Source organism: Podarcis pityusensis, assembly GCF_964106645.2.
Source record: "Podarcis pityusensis genome assembly, chromosome: 10".
NCBI classification, from domain to species: domain Eukaryota; kingdom Metazoa; phylum Chordata; class Lepidosauria; order Squamata; family Lacertidae; genus Podarcis; species Podarcis pityusensis.
In genome coordinates this window covers 35,644,654-35,660,384 of record NC_138035.1, presented here as the reverse complement: position 1 = coordinate 35,660,384, position 15,731 = coordinate 35,644,654, and the positions used below count along the sequence as shown (strand labels likewise).

The window sequence follows — 15,731 nt, the reverse complement described above, 5'->3', positions numbered from 1 at the left end:
GAAAGATAGGATCACATGTTAAGAACAATACTTTATTCTGAAATATATGAGGCATGAAGGGGGGGTGGAATAAGTAGACACACTGTTCAAGACAGCACAGTCAACTATTCAGACTAGTGGAAGATCTGGTTTATGATTAAGATTATGGAATAACTTTGCCCCTCAAGGACCAGGTGCGCAGCCTGGGAGTCATTTTGGACTCACAGCTGTCCATGGAATCACAGGTTAATTCTGTGTCCAGGGTGGCTGTCTACCAGCTCCATCTGGCATGCCAGCTGAGACCCTACCTGCCTGTGCACTGTTTTACCAGAGTTGTACATGCACTGGTTATCTCCTGCTTGGACTACTGCAATGCGCTCTATGTGGTGCTACCTTTGAAGGTGACCTAGAAAATACAACTAATCCAAACTGCAGCAGCTGGACTGGTGACTGGGAGCAGCTGCCGAGACCATAACACCGGTCCTGAAAGACCTACATTGGCTCCCAGTACGTTTCCAAGCACAATTCAAAGTGTTGGTGCTGACTTTTAAAGCTCTAAACAGCCTCGGCCCAGTATCCCTTTAGAAGTGTCTCCACCCCCATTGTTCACCCTGGCCCCAGAGATCCAGCACTGAGGGCCTTCTGGCGGTTCCCACACTGCAAGAAGCGAAGCTACAGGGAAGCAAGCAGAGGGCCTTTTCAGTAGTGGTGCCCACTCTATGGAATGCCCTCCCATCAGATGTTAAGAAGATGAGTAATTATATATTATATAACATTTGGGAAACATCTGAAGGCAGCCCTGTATAGAGAAGCTTTTTAAGGTTTAATGTTTTACTATGTTTTTCTATATGCTGGAAGCCGCTCAGAGAGGCTGGGGCAACCCAGTCAGATGGGCGGGGTACAAATAAAAAAATATTATTATAGTTTCCTTTTTCTTTTTTAAATTGGCAGCAAGAAACTCTTAGATAAATAAGCTCCAAAATTTTTCTACAGTAATGTGCTTGCTGGAAGCCAACAATATGCTGCATACAAGAACTACACCACAGAAGAATCTTGAGCATGTCAGAAGAAGCAGGTCTAAACATCAGATATCAATACTGATCACCCCAAACAAACAAGTTAGTAGGTGCTTTACGCTTTTTTACAACAATTTATTTTCATTTGACCATTTTTTAAGGATTAAAACTGGTGGTTTTTTAAAAGGTAAAAATATATTGACTTACATTAATTAATTCAATATCCCAGATTTTTTTCACAAGGTCCATCGACGTATAGCCATTTATCAGAAAGGGTTTGATGTAATCACCCAGTTCCAGGGAATCTAGCCACTCTGCTACAGAGGTGGGGCTGTAGCCATCGTTGCCTATTTGTTTCATCTGAAACATAAAAACGCCCCACAAAAAAGTTCAGTTTTTGTTATTATGTATGGATGTGTGTGAGTAGGTGAAGAAATAAGGGATACCAAAGGACCTTTCCACAGACTAATTTCTGCATAATGAAAACACTGTAGTTCTCTGAATTAAATTCTTAGGTCAGACCATATGAGCTTTTAAACTTCTTTAATGACATCTGGCAGTGCAGAGTGTAGATTCACAGTACTTTTATGAATGGTTTCTTGTTTTAACGATTTCCACAGAATTGGAGAACGTCTGTGGTAAAACAGTGCAATAAAAGTGTGGATGACCAATGTATCCTAGAGCTGTCTGCCAATTTCTCTCTCACACACAACCAAAGGGGATAGCCTAGAACAGGATATCCCCCCTTTTATGAGTTCTGTGAGAAGAAATGACACATTCTCAGAGTCAAGAGGACTTAAGCTGCCAGTTTTAGTCTCCAAGGCCCTTATTTATAAAGAGTAACACATGCAGAAAACCATAAAGACAAGGATTCTGGCCTTTCAGATTAATCTTAATCATCTTTAAGAAAAGCAATTAATTGAGGAAAACTTATTTTAAGTTGGAAATCAATTTTTAAAAGAGAAATTATCTTATGGTTTCCATAAACTATTCTCCTGGGCTGTTGGTATAAATCAACTGGTTGAGAAAACTGGGGTATTTTCTAGAAACTCACTGAAATTGCCGTAATGATAAGCTTCAGACTGTTGGAAAATATGCTTCTCACAGTTTGAACTGTGTTTTAATATAAATATGATAAGAGAGCCTGTTCAGGTCCTCCCCACAGCTGCCATCTGCATCACTTCAAATACAGGTAGAAAGGGCAGACAGTGAAATGGATTTTTTATTTTTATTTTAGTGTCAGGACTCCGAAATTTTCTGAAGTAAGTATCAGGAATAATGGGGCTGGGCAAGTGGAATACACAAAAAGATTAGGATCAGGAACATTATTTAAACTGGAATAATTCAATGATTTTCAATGATGTAACAGGAAGAAAAGAGAAAAGTGTATTATAGGAAATGTGTGATGTTATTTTTTGAAGATGAAGATTCAGAGAACTACAAGAGTTACACTTTGATGCATGCTATGAATAAATATTTTGCAGAGGTATATTTTTGCAGAAGGAATCAATACTGCTTTTAAAAGAAGGTGGTTTCTTCCTTCCTCTTTGAAAATGGTTTTAATAATTTCCTTAGCTTAGTTAGTCATAATGTTACAGGAAAAAGGTAAAACTGTAAATTGTATGAAAATGGTATAAACAAATGAGTACATGTGGATAGAACATGAGAAGATAGATAAATACATTATTTTTTAAAAGAACAAGACAAATAACTGAGTTAATTTATTTCATTCCAAAAATGAACATATAATGTCCCGTCAAATACACTTATTAATGTACTTAGCTCGTCTGGTTTGTCAACACACAGGATAACAGTAATCAATTCCATATCACATATTTTGGCTTTCCTTTTCAGATCACAGAAAAGAATTTTTAAATGTCTATGGGTAAATGATAATCCATAATGTCTGTAATGAGGTGAATTATTGTTTCAAATATATATAAGCATATTGTTGTGGGGGTGGGGGAGGGCATAGCTCAGTAGTAGCTCATGTGCTTCACATGTGTATGGTCAGTTTCAATCCCTTGCATCTCCAGATAGGCTTACCTCTCCTTTGAGATAAAGCAGCTTCCTATTATGATGTTGTCACCAAACAGGGACAAAATAAGCTGTCCAGTGTTGGACTCCCTCCCCGCTTGGACTGACATTTTCTCCCCAGCTACCCACCCACTAAAAAGGAAGAACTCGGATAATTTCAGAGTTAATTAAATGCAGATATGGAAAGCTCACCTATATAACAAGAATATATTAGAAGCTCTTTATTAAAATCTGTTTCAATATTATATATATAGCAGCTGTTGTTTTTTCATGTATGAAAAACCTGTCAGTGTATATAAAAACAGAACTCTTGTTACTTGAAAAGGATGCAGAAGCTATTAGATGGGAAAGGTTTTTTATTTCCATCACAGCATTTTCACTGCTTTTGGATGTTACAGAAAAAAAGTGCTGAAAGGAAAGCATTCTGAAACGTTTTCTCAGTGTCTAAAAATTGTATAAAAGGTTTGCAAATTTCTCTCAACAGTAATCTTTAAAACCCTAACAGATGACAGTGATACTTTTGAGAGTGGACACTAGGGCTAACCCAAGATTCCACAATTTTGTGCTCCAATTCACAGCTGCAAAGTTGGATGGATGTCTGGAAGGTTTGGGGGAGTAGAGTCAGTTGGGGTGAAACGTCCCAACTCCGTGCGTCAGGGCATTAGGAGGATGTTAGGATATTTCCGTTCCTCCTTAAAAGGGAACAGGCTGTTGTGTGTCACATGCCTGTGTACTTCCTGCTCACTGGGACTTTCCGTTTTGTATATAGCTTTTGTTCTGGCTGTTTTCCTCGACATGGATGCAAGCAGTCATGTTTTTCTTTTGTTCTGACCCATGTTGAATAAAGCTGTAAATATGCTCTCCTGGGTGAATCTTCCGTTGTGGAAACTCTGCAAAAAGGGCATGCATGAGTCTTGAAATGCATCTGAGACTCGTGTCGCTAATTGACTGATGCTGTTCCAACGGGAGACTGGAGATCGTTTTTGACAGAATCTCGTTTTTTGACAGAATTACAAGCCTGGTAGATGAAGGGAACTCAGTGGATGTAGCCTACCTTGATTTCAGCAAGGCATTTGACAAGGTGCCCCATGATATTCTTGTAAAGAAGCTGGTAAAATGCGGTCTTGACTATGCTACCACTCAGTGGATTTGTAACTGGCTGACTGACCGAACCCAAAGGGTGCTCATCAATGGTTCCTCTTCATCCTGGAGAAGAGTGACTAGTGGGGTGCCACAGGGTTCTGTCTTGGGCCCGGTCTTATTCAACATCTTTATCAATGACTTGGATGATGGACTCAAGGGCATCCTGATCAAATTTGCAGATGACACCAAACTGGGAGGGGTGGCTAACACCCCAGAGGACAGGATCACACTTCAAAACGACCTTGACAGATTAGAGAACTGGGCAAAAACAAACAAGATGAATTTTAACAGGGAGAAATGTAAAGTATTGCACTTGGGCAAAAAAAATGAGAGGCACAAATACAAGATGGGTGACACCTGGCTTGAGAGCAGTACGTGTGAAAAGGATCTAGGAGTCTTGGTTGACCACAAACTTGACATGAGCCAACAGTGTGACGCGGCAGCTAAAAAAGCCAATGCAATTCTGGGCTGCATCAATAGGAGTATAGCATCTAGATCAAGGGAAGTAATAGTGCCACTGTAGTCTGCTCTGGTCAGACCTCACCTGGAGTACTGTGTCCAGTTCTGGGCACCACAGTTCAAGAAGGACACTGACAAACTGGAACGTGTCCAGAGGAGGGCAACCAAAATGGTCAAAGGCCTGGAAACGATGCCTTATGAGGAACGGCTAAGGGAGCTGGGCATGTTTAGCCTGGAAAAGAGGAGGTTAAGGGGTGATATGATAGCCATGTTCAAATGTATAAAAGGATGTCACATAGAGGAGGGAGAAAGGTTGTTTTCTGCTGCTCCAGAGAAGCGGACACGGAGCAATGGATCCAAACTACAAGAAAGAAGATTCCACCTAAACATTAGGAAGAACTTCCTGACAGTAAGAGCTGTTCGACAGTGGAATTTGCTGCCAAGGAGTGTGGTGGAGTCTCCTTCTTTGGAGGTCTTTAAGCAGAGGCTTGACAACCATATGTTAGGAGTGCTCTGATGGTGTTTCCTGCTTGGCAGGGGGTTGGACTCGATGGCCCTTGTGGTCTCTTCCAACTCTATGATTCTATGATTCTATGATTCTATGACGATGAGGCGGGCCTGATGCCTCTGTCTCCCTGGCAGTATCCCATCAATTAGGAGGAGCCAGGGGAGGAGCCAATGTGGTGGCCACACAGCTCAATGACCAGCAGCTCATTCTCCGCCCCCTCTTGGCAGCGCCACTTGCAGGAGACTGCTTTGACCCTCCTTCCCTTCCATGGCAGGAGGAGCAGGAGCAGCAGCTGGTCACTGGAGGCACGGCACACTCAGCTCTGCTCTTATGTTCTGTGGTTTTGAGGCATAGGGGGGCCCCCAGTCCCTACAACAAAAATATAGAGGGGGGCCAAAAGGGTTCAGCCCCTAGGAGCTGGCACCCGTGGCCTAAACCCCACCAAACATTTTTTTAAAATGTACAAAGAAATCCATAAATTTTTAAAGGCAAATTGAACAAACCTTTTTTTTGGGAGGGGGGACCTGTAGTAATTAATGTCAAATACACTAAAATATAGGCATAAAATCACTTTTACATACATACATTTATTTCTCATTATAGTATGATTAATAAATAATTCAAAAATAGTTGTTGTGTGCCTTTGTGCCTTTGTAATCTGCATGACAGTGAGCAACAGATGCAGTTTTCCCCATTTCCAGCTGCATACAACTGCATCTGTTAAACTGCAGTCTGTCATGTACTCTTTTAACATCTCCAGACACAAGAGAAAACAAAGGAGGAAGGCAATCCCACAGAGGCACAATTGGCTTCCCATTTTCTACTGCTGTAGGTCTTGCTTGAGGTCTGCATGGCACTGGAGATGCATTCTGAATGGTTGCCTGGTTGCCTGTGGAGACACAAGAGAAACATGGGGATGGTAATGAAGAATGAGTAACACAGCGTACTCAACAGAGTAGGTGCTCATTAGATTATCTTTAGTTTTATTTCTGTACTATGGACACATAAAGTAGCTGGACTTTAAAAGTTCAATAAATTAATATAAACAATCTGAAGTGCAAGAAATAAACTTTAAAGTTCCCCAACCCAAAAGTATATCTATAAAAGCATAGGAGGTAAGTCTGGACAGTTTGGGACCAGGTTATTGGAAGTAATGCCTACACCAATATGAACCTGTCTAGACCCTAAGTCTAGGACTAGCTCCACACTAAGACCAACAGGGATCATGGACAGGGCATTTTCAATGGTAGCCCCACACTTGTGGACTTCCTCTTCCAACAGCTCTTCTTGCCCCTCCCCCTTGTAGCTTTAATGCAGACCTTAAAGACGTTTTTTAAAAACTCCTCATCTATGCCTTTGATATTACTGGCTCCATATATATAATTTTATATGATGCTGGTTTTGTTACAATTTTTCTTTTCCATGCTATACTGCTTCAGACTTTTTAAAATGTAAGTCTCCTTGTGAGGGCTTGCCCTAAAAGAAAAGAATTGAAAATAAATCAACTGGAAACATCAGCAGAGAAAACCAAATCCAAAACAACATAATAAAAGCCAAGCACAGCATGATAACAGAAACTGACAAACCAAAAGCATGAGGAGTTGAGTTTGTTTTGTTTTTTGAATGAGGGGAGAGATCTTCAAAATGTTTCTGAATGCTAAAGTAGAAAAGTACAAATGGGACTTCACAATGATGGTATTCCACAATTTTGGTGCCACCACAAAAAGGCTCTGTCCATCTGATCTCGTATAAGGGTGGGATCATGAACAGAACTCAGATGCCAATCTGATCTAATTTATGGGAGAAGATAGGCACTGAGGTAACTGGGCCACAAACCATTTAGGGCTTTAAAGGCTGAAATCAACAATATAAACTGAGCCTGGAAACATTCCCTGTTATGAAAGACCAGAGAAATATGCTCAGATGTTTGAGTAATTGGCAGGCCACTGCATCTTGAACCAGCTGAAATTTACACATTATCTTTAAGAGGCAGACTCACATAGAGAGCATTGCTGTAGTCCATTCTGACAGCAACTCAGCATTTGTCTGCCTTGGGAGACAGTGGAGGAGTGTGCCTACTGTTGGAAGGGGTAACTAATGCTTGGAAAACAGGCCACACAAGGAAAAATGACTAATGGGCATTTGCCAGTAGTTGCAATTAAGGTACTGGGGTACCTAAAGTTCACCCTCGTAGGTATCTCTGCTCTTTATTGCATTCATCAGTCTGCCTGTGGTAGATATTTGCCTGCATTTGGGGGTTTATAGCCATCAAAACTCTCCTTTCTGTACAGAGCATCTCTACTCTGTGTTCCATGGTTAGGGAAAGAAAAACTTGTAGACCCTGCTAAGTAGGGGAGAATTGTTAAGCCAGTGCAGTGTCCACAAATTACAGTGGAGGAATGGGAAACATTCTGTGGCCATTGACATTTCTTGGGTGGCTTAGAAGTGAAGGATAGAGTAATTTCAGATGCCATACTGGAAAGCATGGTTCCCTGGTGACTTTGCTTACCTAGGTGGGGCATCTTGTTCTTCCAGCAGTGGGATTGAGGTTCATGGTGGCTGTTTGTGGCTGGAATCTGAGGCAGGGTACCTGTAAGGTTTCTGAGAAGACAAGTGTTAGGCATCTGCCCTTTATTTCTTTTTGGTTTACTCAGCTTTTAAGTTATTTGGCAAAGTGCTTTCAGAGGATGCCCAAAAGCCAGAAACAAAACAAAACAAAACAAAACTGCAGAATGACTAAAGATTCCAACATTAGTTGGAAAAATATTCTGGTAATTCAGAACCTGAAAAACCAAGGAGAAATTCAGCAGGCAATGATTTCAGAAGCATCCTACATACAGTACATACATGCATACACCTGCTGCTGCCGCTGCCACACGCATTGTGAATGGATCAAGGCAATGGTTCCACAGTATCAATGGACATCCTCTGGAAGGGTACTTCTACCATGCACAGACCTCCTTGCTTTCTGACAGGTATAAAAGATTTGACGTAGTGCTTTAATATTTTTCCCTAACAGCAGCTAGTGGAAGTTCAGTGGAAGTTTCTCTTTTATTATTTGCAAAACTTCTTGATGTCAGGAGGTTTAGCAGTTAGGTTGAGAAGTGCAAGTCAGTACTTTTCCGATAACCACTAGCTGGCATTGCAATTCCCAGTTGGCCCCATACCCCCTTGGAAAGGAGCTCTTATTACATACAAATCTTTTGCATACAAATCTGGACCTGCATTTATATAACAAGGCAAAGGCTTCCTCCTAAAACAGATTTCTGAGTCTCTTTCACACATCCTTCAGTATGTTGCTCCTGCTGGAACTCAGGAAGATGCTTTGAAGGTTTACAGCTCTGAGGTTACTGATATCCCTGCCCTCCTGTTCCTCGGGACTCTACTGGAGCACTAATTTTCAAGCTTGAGATGCCTACAGGGATTTCTTTGGTGCTGAATGTACTTTTCCTTATATTGTATCATCCTCTTGCAACACTCTGGCAAATAATTACATTTTATCAGTTCAATAGTGAAAGGATTGCTTCTTGAATTCTAGCTTTTGATTCATCCATCCAGTAGTTTAAAATATGGTCCAAATAGCAAAAGCCACGTCATACTTTTTTGATAACATTAAAAAAAAACCAGTTGTGCTAATGGTTAAACTAATCATCTTCCTCATCTAAGTCTTGTTCTTTTCAGAGTTTCTGATTTTGTCAAAAACCCTCAGCATTCTATGCAGTTCAGTTATACACTCACAAATCTGAGACCAGAAGTCAACTGAATGCTCATAAAAGATCCAGAAATCACAGCATGATCCTTTTAAAAGTTAGGACATAGTTGCTTTTCTGGTGTGCCAGGAGTTTTATGATGTCTGTGTGGGGTGAAGAAGGCTTGGGGTCGTGATTCATTGACACTTTCGCTTGGTGCCTTTTCACAACGTGTCTCTGCACCTTGCCCCCCAAAATTATCAGCTTCCTCACAATTCTTAGCCTCCTTCCTTGCCTTTCCAGCTGTCATCCTCCCCACTCTTTAGCTCATAACTTTATATTCAGCACTTCTTTTTCATGAGCACATCTTAACTTCATGACCTGCATTGCTGTCACTTGATTCCCAGGCTGATGGCTTCTTCCTTTAGGCCTTTTGGTGACTCCATGGCTGCTTGTTTCTTAAGCAGAATTCTCTTACCTGCTACCTCTATAGAAAAGAAAGGATTCTTGACACCAAAACCAAATATTTTTCAACTGCATTGATGGCCTCGCTGCTTCATTATATAATATTATAACTTTTAAATGTCAAATTCTGTTCAAACCAACTGGGTTTTGCACAACTGTGTTTCAGATTTCCAATGCAGTTCAATATGTCTTGGAACTAACAATGGGTGATAATTCAAAAATCATACTTAGCTCGCCTAGTTATGAATTCAGTATTATGTGCTTGGTGGAAATGTTCTCCATTATTTCAAGATTTTGAAGTATCTAAGGATTTTGTGCATGTGCATCTCAAATGTGCATCATGTGAAAATGATATGCATAATATATCATGTGTTACAACAATACCACCTTTTTCTCATTGGCAGTTTTTGCATTTCTTTTTATTCTTATTTTTAACATTGTGTGGTGCAGCAGCGCAATTAGGTAACTGTACACGTAGTAAGGCGACCCCTCTTTAGATGGTGACATGTCCCAACTTCAGCCCAATGATTCACACAAGGAAATTCCTGAAGGTGAGGCCTGACGTAGGCATCCCACTGCTATTGCACACAGATAGTGTTCACTTATCCAGATGCCAGTTCACAGCACTCCTTAGAAAAGCCATCCTTGAGTGTGGGTTGGACTCCAGTGTATTTTCTGCACATTCCTTTTGTATAGGCCATGGCTTTCTGCTGGGGCCTTTCCCTGGCTCGCATTAAAGCTCTGGGCCATTGCCAATCATTTGCTTATAGGCACTATGTGTGCATTGGGATCCATGGCCTCACTGCCTCTTGTTGATGATTTATTGCAGGTACAAGCCACAAACAGGCATAGATCTGTAGTCTATGTATGGTGCACTGAGCTCAGGCACATGCTTTATCAACTTAATGGGGCCAGCACCTTGGTTTAGAAGACAGAGCACATAACACCTGGATGAGCCAAACAGGCACGCACTGGGATGATCTAATGCCATGGTTCACAGCATGGGTGACAGCACTGAAGCTGCCTGATGCCCTCATTATTCAGCTTATTGAAAATGATCTGGTCAAGAAGAAATACATAGACCTCATCTGGGCAACAGATGCAGATCTCAAGGACTTCATATGGCACACCCAAGCTTGTCTATTTTGGGGTCCAGGTACTTGGAGTGGTGGCAGTGGCACGGAGCATCAGAACTGTTGCTATCAATCTTGCCTGGAAGAAGGTGAACATCGCAATGTCCTGCTTGGTATCCTGGTTAGATGAGTGCATTGTTTGGCATCCTGCTATCACTTATGACAAAATGGACTTGTATTGATGAAATGGCTTGTACCTATCACCAACAGGCAATGAGGCCAGGCTGATGAACATCTACTGGAGCCTCTGGGACTGGTTGCAGATGTGAGCGGTTGGGCAACAAGCTGGCATGGAGGGGCCAACTCATGTGGCAGAAAAAGGCACTTGGTTGGATCCTTAGTCTAAAGCTATGGGGTAGGTAGGTGCCCAACCCACAGATCCAGGATCAAAATTCAGGGAACCTCAGTAACGGGGTCCAGTGGTTGGGTTCAGACTGAAAGCCCAGACATGGGCCAACAGGCCATAGAACACCCCAGATGTCATATTGGCAGGATCATCCTACAGATTTACATCATAGAGGATCCTTAACCACAGGATCGACCCTGATGGAGTTATCAGCCAGCAGTTGGGTTGGCTGATTCAGGATACATACCCAATGCCTATGCCGAAACCGACCTACATCTGTAATCAATAAAGTTGTGGCCATTTTGATCCCAAGCTGGTGTCACACCATTTTTTGCTGCTTCTACACTTCAAAACCCCTCCACACAGTAACCTCTGGCCTGCTGGGCTTGGGTCTGCAATGTGTCATAACTCCACATTGAGAGATTATAATTAATTTTTTCTCATATTTGGGGAAATTATTAACAGAATGGATTCCATATTTGCATCCAGCAGGAAGTATCAAAGGCAGAGCAACTTTAACCAACATGATGTGTATGTAGTTTTATTAGAAGTATATATGCCCCTTCTAGTATGTTTGCATTTTTCAGAGCATCTTACAAACTTTTAAAACAAATAAACATAGATAGAGTGAAAGTTTCTTGAAAGAATTGCAGGTCTCCTTGGAAAGGATCTCAAAAATCATTAAAGTATTGGAGCACTGCCTGGCTGCTTTGAGCTGCCTAAGTGTCAGGGACTAGACTGAAGGGGAAGGCTGGGAACTACCCCCTCCTCCTCCTTTGCTTTCCTCGGAGGAGGAGGGGAGAGTGGGTTGATCCCCCCCCTTCTCCAGTAGTTTCAAGAGAAGAGGGGGACAGGGTTGAACTGCAGCAGAACTCAGAGCTGCCAAGTTATGAGGTGTTGGGAGAAGGAGGAAGAGTGGGAGAATTGCCAGCAGAGATGTCCTTGGAGAGCATAGAAGAGCCACCATACCTGCGTACGCATCGCTCACTTAGAATTCAAGAGCAAAGGGCTCAAAGACATTTGACTCCTGAGGCCACCCTTAGGGCCACAGGCTGTTGCTGGGGAAGGAAGGGAAGGGGCTTAGAGTGAGCAACATCACTATGGAGTTAAGGACTGGATTCTTTGCCTTACACCACAAGAACCATAAATACAAACTTTCTTGTTTCTGCCTTGATCTTTGATGCTGCCAGGGGAGGACAGAATCACCCATACCTGACACTATGGGAAGTTATTCTAACTTTTGCTGTGCACTGCAGGTTGGGTGGAGATGGTGGCGATTTCTGAGCCCCAGAGGTACTGAGCACACATATGCACAGACAGTGAGGTGGGGGAGTTCTAGGCAAAAGTGGAAGCTACTGTGAAAGATGACTTACAGGCTGCCTCTCTGCTGGATCTCTCTCTCTCTTCCCCACCTCCAGCCACTATATAGTCAATGAGAAGCAACAAGACCCAGCACTTTTATGGATAAACTGGTTGTTGTCACTCATCCCCAGTGCCAGAACGCAGACTCTGTTGTCTGAAAAAAGTCATCTTTCTGTTTTAATATCCTGATGTGCATGTGGATTGGTTTCCTCCCTTCTCAAGGAGGGAAAACCATGGAATTTACAAGAAGCAGTGATGCCCACCAACTTGGATGACTTTAAAAGATGATTAGAATAACTCATGGATCATAAGGCTATCAATGAACCTACTTGAATATGTTACTGCTGTTTCTCCAGTTATATAGAATGTTATTTTAAAAAGGGCACCGATATGAATCAGACATAGCACAGGTGACAAGGACTAAAAATTATGTTGGCAGATAGCGAGGCCTGGAAGGACAACATTTTTTACTTTAGAATGATGCTATAATAATAATAGTAATAATAGTAATAGTAATAGTAATAGTAATAGTAATAGTAATAGTAATAGTAATAATAATAGCCTCTTGGTTATGACATTGGAATGTGGACAGGAAAACAAAAGGATACCTTTGGAAGGAGCTGAATTGCCTGTAAAATTCTTTGTCTGTGTCCAGAATTAAGTATTCCAATTTCTAAAAGGTCCTGATCCTCCATCACGTTGCTTCCCTAAAACAAACAAGAAAATATAGTGACAGGTATATATTGGCAAATATTTTGGATAGTTTAAAACTGGATTTTAACAAGTACATTGTTAACAACAAATCATGAATCATGATCATACTTCTTTTCAGGTTCAGAAAATGTAAAAGTTACAGTATCACTACAGGTACTCCATCTGTAGTACTAGCAATTAATTACATATATTGTTCCATGCCACCCCAATCTCCAAGAGGTGCGAGATTCCAGGGGGACCATGTGCTTTCCCAGGATTCATGTTTCCTTTTTGAATGAGGAACAGCAGAAATTGTGGTGTTTTTATTATATATGTTTCATTTACACACTAATACAACCTGAGCCTACAATAGAGGGGTGCACAGCATGAATACCTCAAAAGGGTCTTGTTTCTAGTATAACCGCAGCCTTGTATTCAAACAGAAATCAAACATTGCTTTGACTCTCTCTCCAGCTTGCTGCTTTTTCCTGTGGCCCATATTATTGCAACGTTCAACTCTAAACTCTGGCTATATCCTTCTAACTAACTGTCTCACACAGAGCCCCTTTCCTTTGCTCCCCTTAATGATCCATCACCCAGGCAATCACGTCATCAGGAAGCTAGTCTGGTTCATATTTTAAGTTACAGGATCAGGCAGTTAGAGGTGACAGTACTCTGCACCAGCGAGTACCAATCAACACCAAAAAGCACTGCATGGGCATGTTCCCATCATTATCACTGTATGAAGATGACATTGTGTGGCTGTTGCACAAAGAGCTGCATACATGAGCAGCACGGAGTCCACACTAAACTGCTGTTTAGAAGTGCTCCTTTAAAAACAACACATCTGTGTACTCTTCAAGGAATCCAGTGTTGGTTCTCCTTTGTGTTGATTTCTCCCTTCCTCTTTCTTTTCCTGCTTTCAAAAATGTTATTTGCTGGATTTTATTGCATGATTTTGGGAAAGGGTCTAAGTGACAACTGGGAGGAACCATATAGATGGGTTGTAGGCAAAGCTAGTCCTACTCAGAGTAGACCCACTGAAATTGATAGACATGACTAACTTAGAGCAGTGCCATTAAAATTAATGTATCTAAGTTAGTCATGTCTATCACTTTCAATTGGAAAAACTAAGTTGGATGCAACCCATGTGATTTAATTGTTAATACTTTCTAACAATAAACATAACTTACAGCACACTCCACTACTGCCACAGTAGCTAAAACAACTCTATTTCAGAAGCAGATAGAAACAAAGTCACACAGAATGGCAAGCAGGTGAATCTGGAGTAATGTGAATACCGGCTTGTTCATCATTCAACTGGCAATATCAAGTGATGACTCATGGGTGCCAAACACTCAAATAATGTACCCCGGGCAGAGCTTTTCTCTCACCTCAAACGCAGCTCTTTTTCAAAGGGTAGTTCATGCATTCTACTATGAGTGAGACACTGATGAAACTAAGACTGATCCAAATGTTCCAACCCACCAAATTTCTCAGCATTTAAGAGTTCAGAGGGGAAGCTCTCACAAAGATCAGGAAGGGAGAACACATATTTGGCTGGGTGAGGTGACAGCAGTACTATTACTCCCCCCATATAATGTCCTGGGAATGACACCCAATCTCCAAAGTGTGCGAGAACAGTGGTGCTGGCAGGGGCTGAGCCGAGCCACTGCAGTGCTTGTCAGGAACCAGGGTTAGGAGTATCTCAGCAATAAATAAATAAATAAAAACCAGGGTCAGTAAAGTTGACACCAAAACAGCGCATGTCTAGTGATCATAGCAACTCTAGTAGGTCTTGCCCCAATGAGGCACTGAAGGTCCCTGTATTCCCACCTCCCTCTAAGGCTCCTCCTCTCCAGGGTTTTTCCCAAGCAGTCACAAACTGTTTTTGCACACAACCAATCTCTGCTCAGTTCTTTTCATTTATCTGCATGTTATGGGATACTGGGCTTGCAGAGGAGCTGGATGCAGCAAGAGTGGGAGACTCCCTGGATTCTTCAACAGCCTGTCTCATCTCTGTATCCTGCCCCACCCCCCCACCTCTGAGTCTGGACAACTCTCTGCCACAATCTCTTCCTGCTCACTAAACCCTGTTCCCTCTTCAGCTTCTGACACCTCCTTTCCAGCAGTGGAGGAAGGGTCTCGAGCACCTGGGGTGGCGTGCCCAGGGGCGGGGCAAACTGCCCACAGGAGTGGGGTGCAGTGCCCATAGACGGCACAGGGCGTGCAGCATCCCATGCCAACCCTATGGGCGCCACGCCCCGTGCCATCCCTATGGGCGCTGTGGCGCACCCTGTCCCTGTGGATGTTCCACGACCCATGCCGTACCATCCCTATGGGCGCTGCAGTGCACGCCGTCCTTATGGACACTGCATGCCCCGCCCCATGCTGTCCTGTCCCTATGGGCGCCACGCACCACAGGGTGCCCGGCACCCATAGGGACGGCACACGTCGCCCATATGGGACAAGACGAGGCACATGGCGCCCATAGGGATGGGTGCCCAGCGGGGCCTCAGCCGCCTTACAGCTGGGGGGGAGGCAGTGGGCAGTGTGGAGCCTGCAGACGGCGAGAAGCATGGCTCATTCACACTACAGGCCCCGCGGTGATGAGTGCCGCCCGCCATTTTGTTACCCCCAATCAGGGTGACACCCGGGGTGGATTGCATGCCCTGCACACCCCTTCATACTCCCTTGCTCCTCTCCCTAGTCCTCTCCCTCTGCCCACTCTTCATCTCCCCCTCCCTTGGGGGTTCTTCAGTTGGCGCCTCCCACCACTCCTCTGCATCCAGCCAGTCCATGGCATTGCTTTAAAGAGGCAGAAAAAAGTGTTAATGGAAGAAGCCACCTTGTAATTTAAACTTGGCACTTTAAAGTAGTACTGCCACCATTGACCCAAAT

General features: G+C 42.8%; 1 protein-coding gene and 1 long non-coding RNA gene across 12 annotated transcripts in view; one reads left to right on the top strand and one right to left on the bottom strand.

The window, feature by feature from the left end:
* ANKS1B (ankyrin repeat and sterile alpha motif domain containing 1B) overlaps window positions 1-15,731 on the bottom strand; it is a 353,409-nt gene that overhangs the window by 148,641 nt on the left and 189,037 nt on the right. For all 11 annotated transcript variants that reach the window (XM_081022470.1, XM_081022465.1, XM_081022475.1 and 8 more), the window contains 2 exons: window positions 12,746-12,844; window positions 1,203-1,355 (listed from right to left, as the gene is read on the bottom strand). In XM_081022470.1, the coding sequence (XP_080878596.1) occupies window positions 1,203-1,355; window positions 12,746-12,844 (252 nt within the window). The remainder of the gene's footprint in view (window positions 1-1,202; window positions 1,356-12,745; window positions 12,845-15,731) is intronic.
* LOC308486170 overlaps window positions 1-15,731 on the top strand; it is a 40,570-nt gene that overhangs the window by 16,837 nt on the left and 8,002 nt on the right. Inside the window, exon 2 of the long non-coding RNA XR_013990986.1 lies at window positions 973-1,097. This is a non-coding gene — a long non-coding RNA (uncharacterized lncRNA). The remainder of the gene's footprint in view (window positions 1-972; window positions 1,098-15,731) is intronic.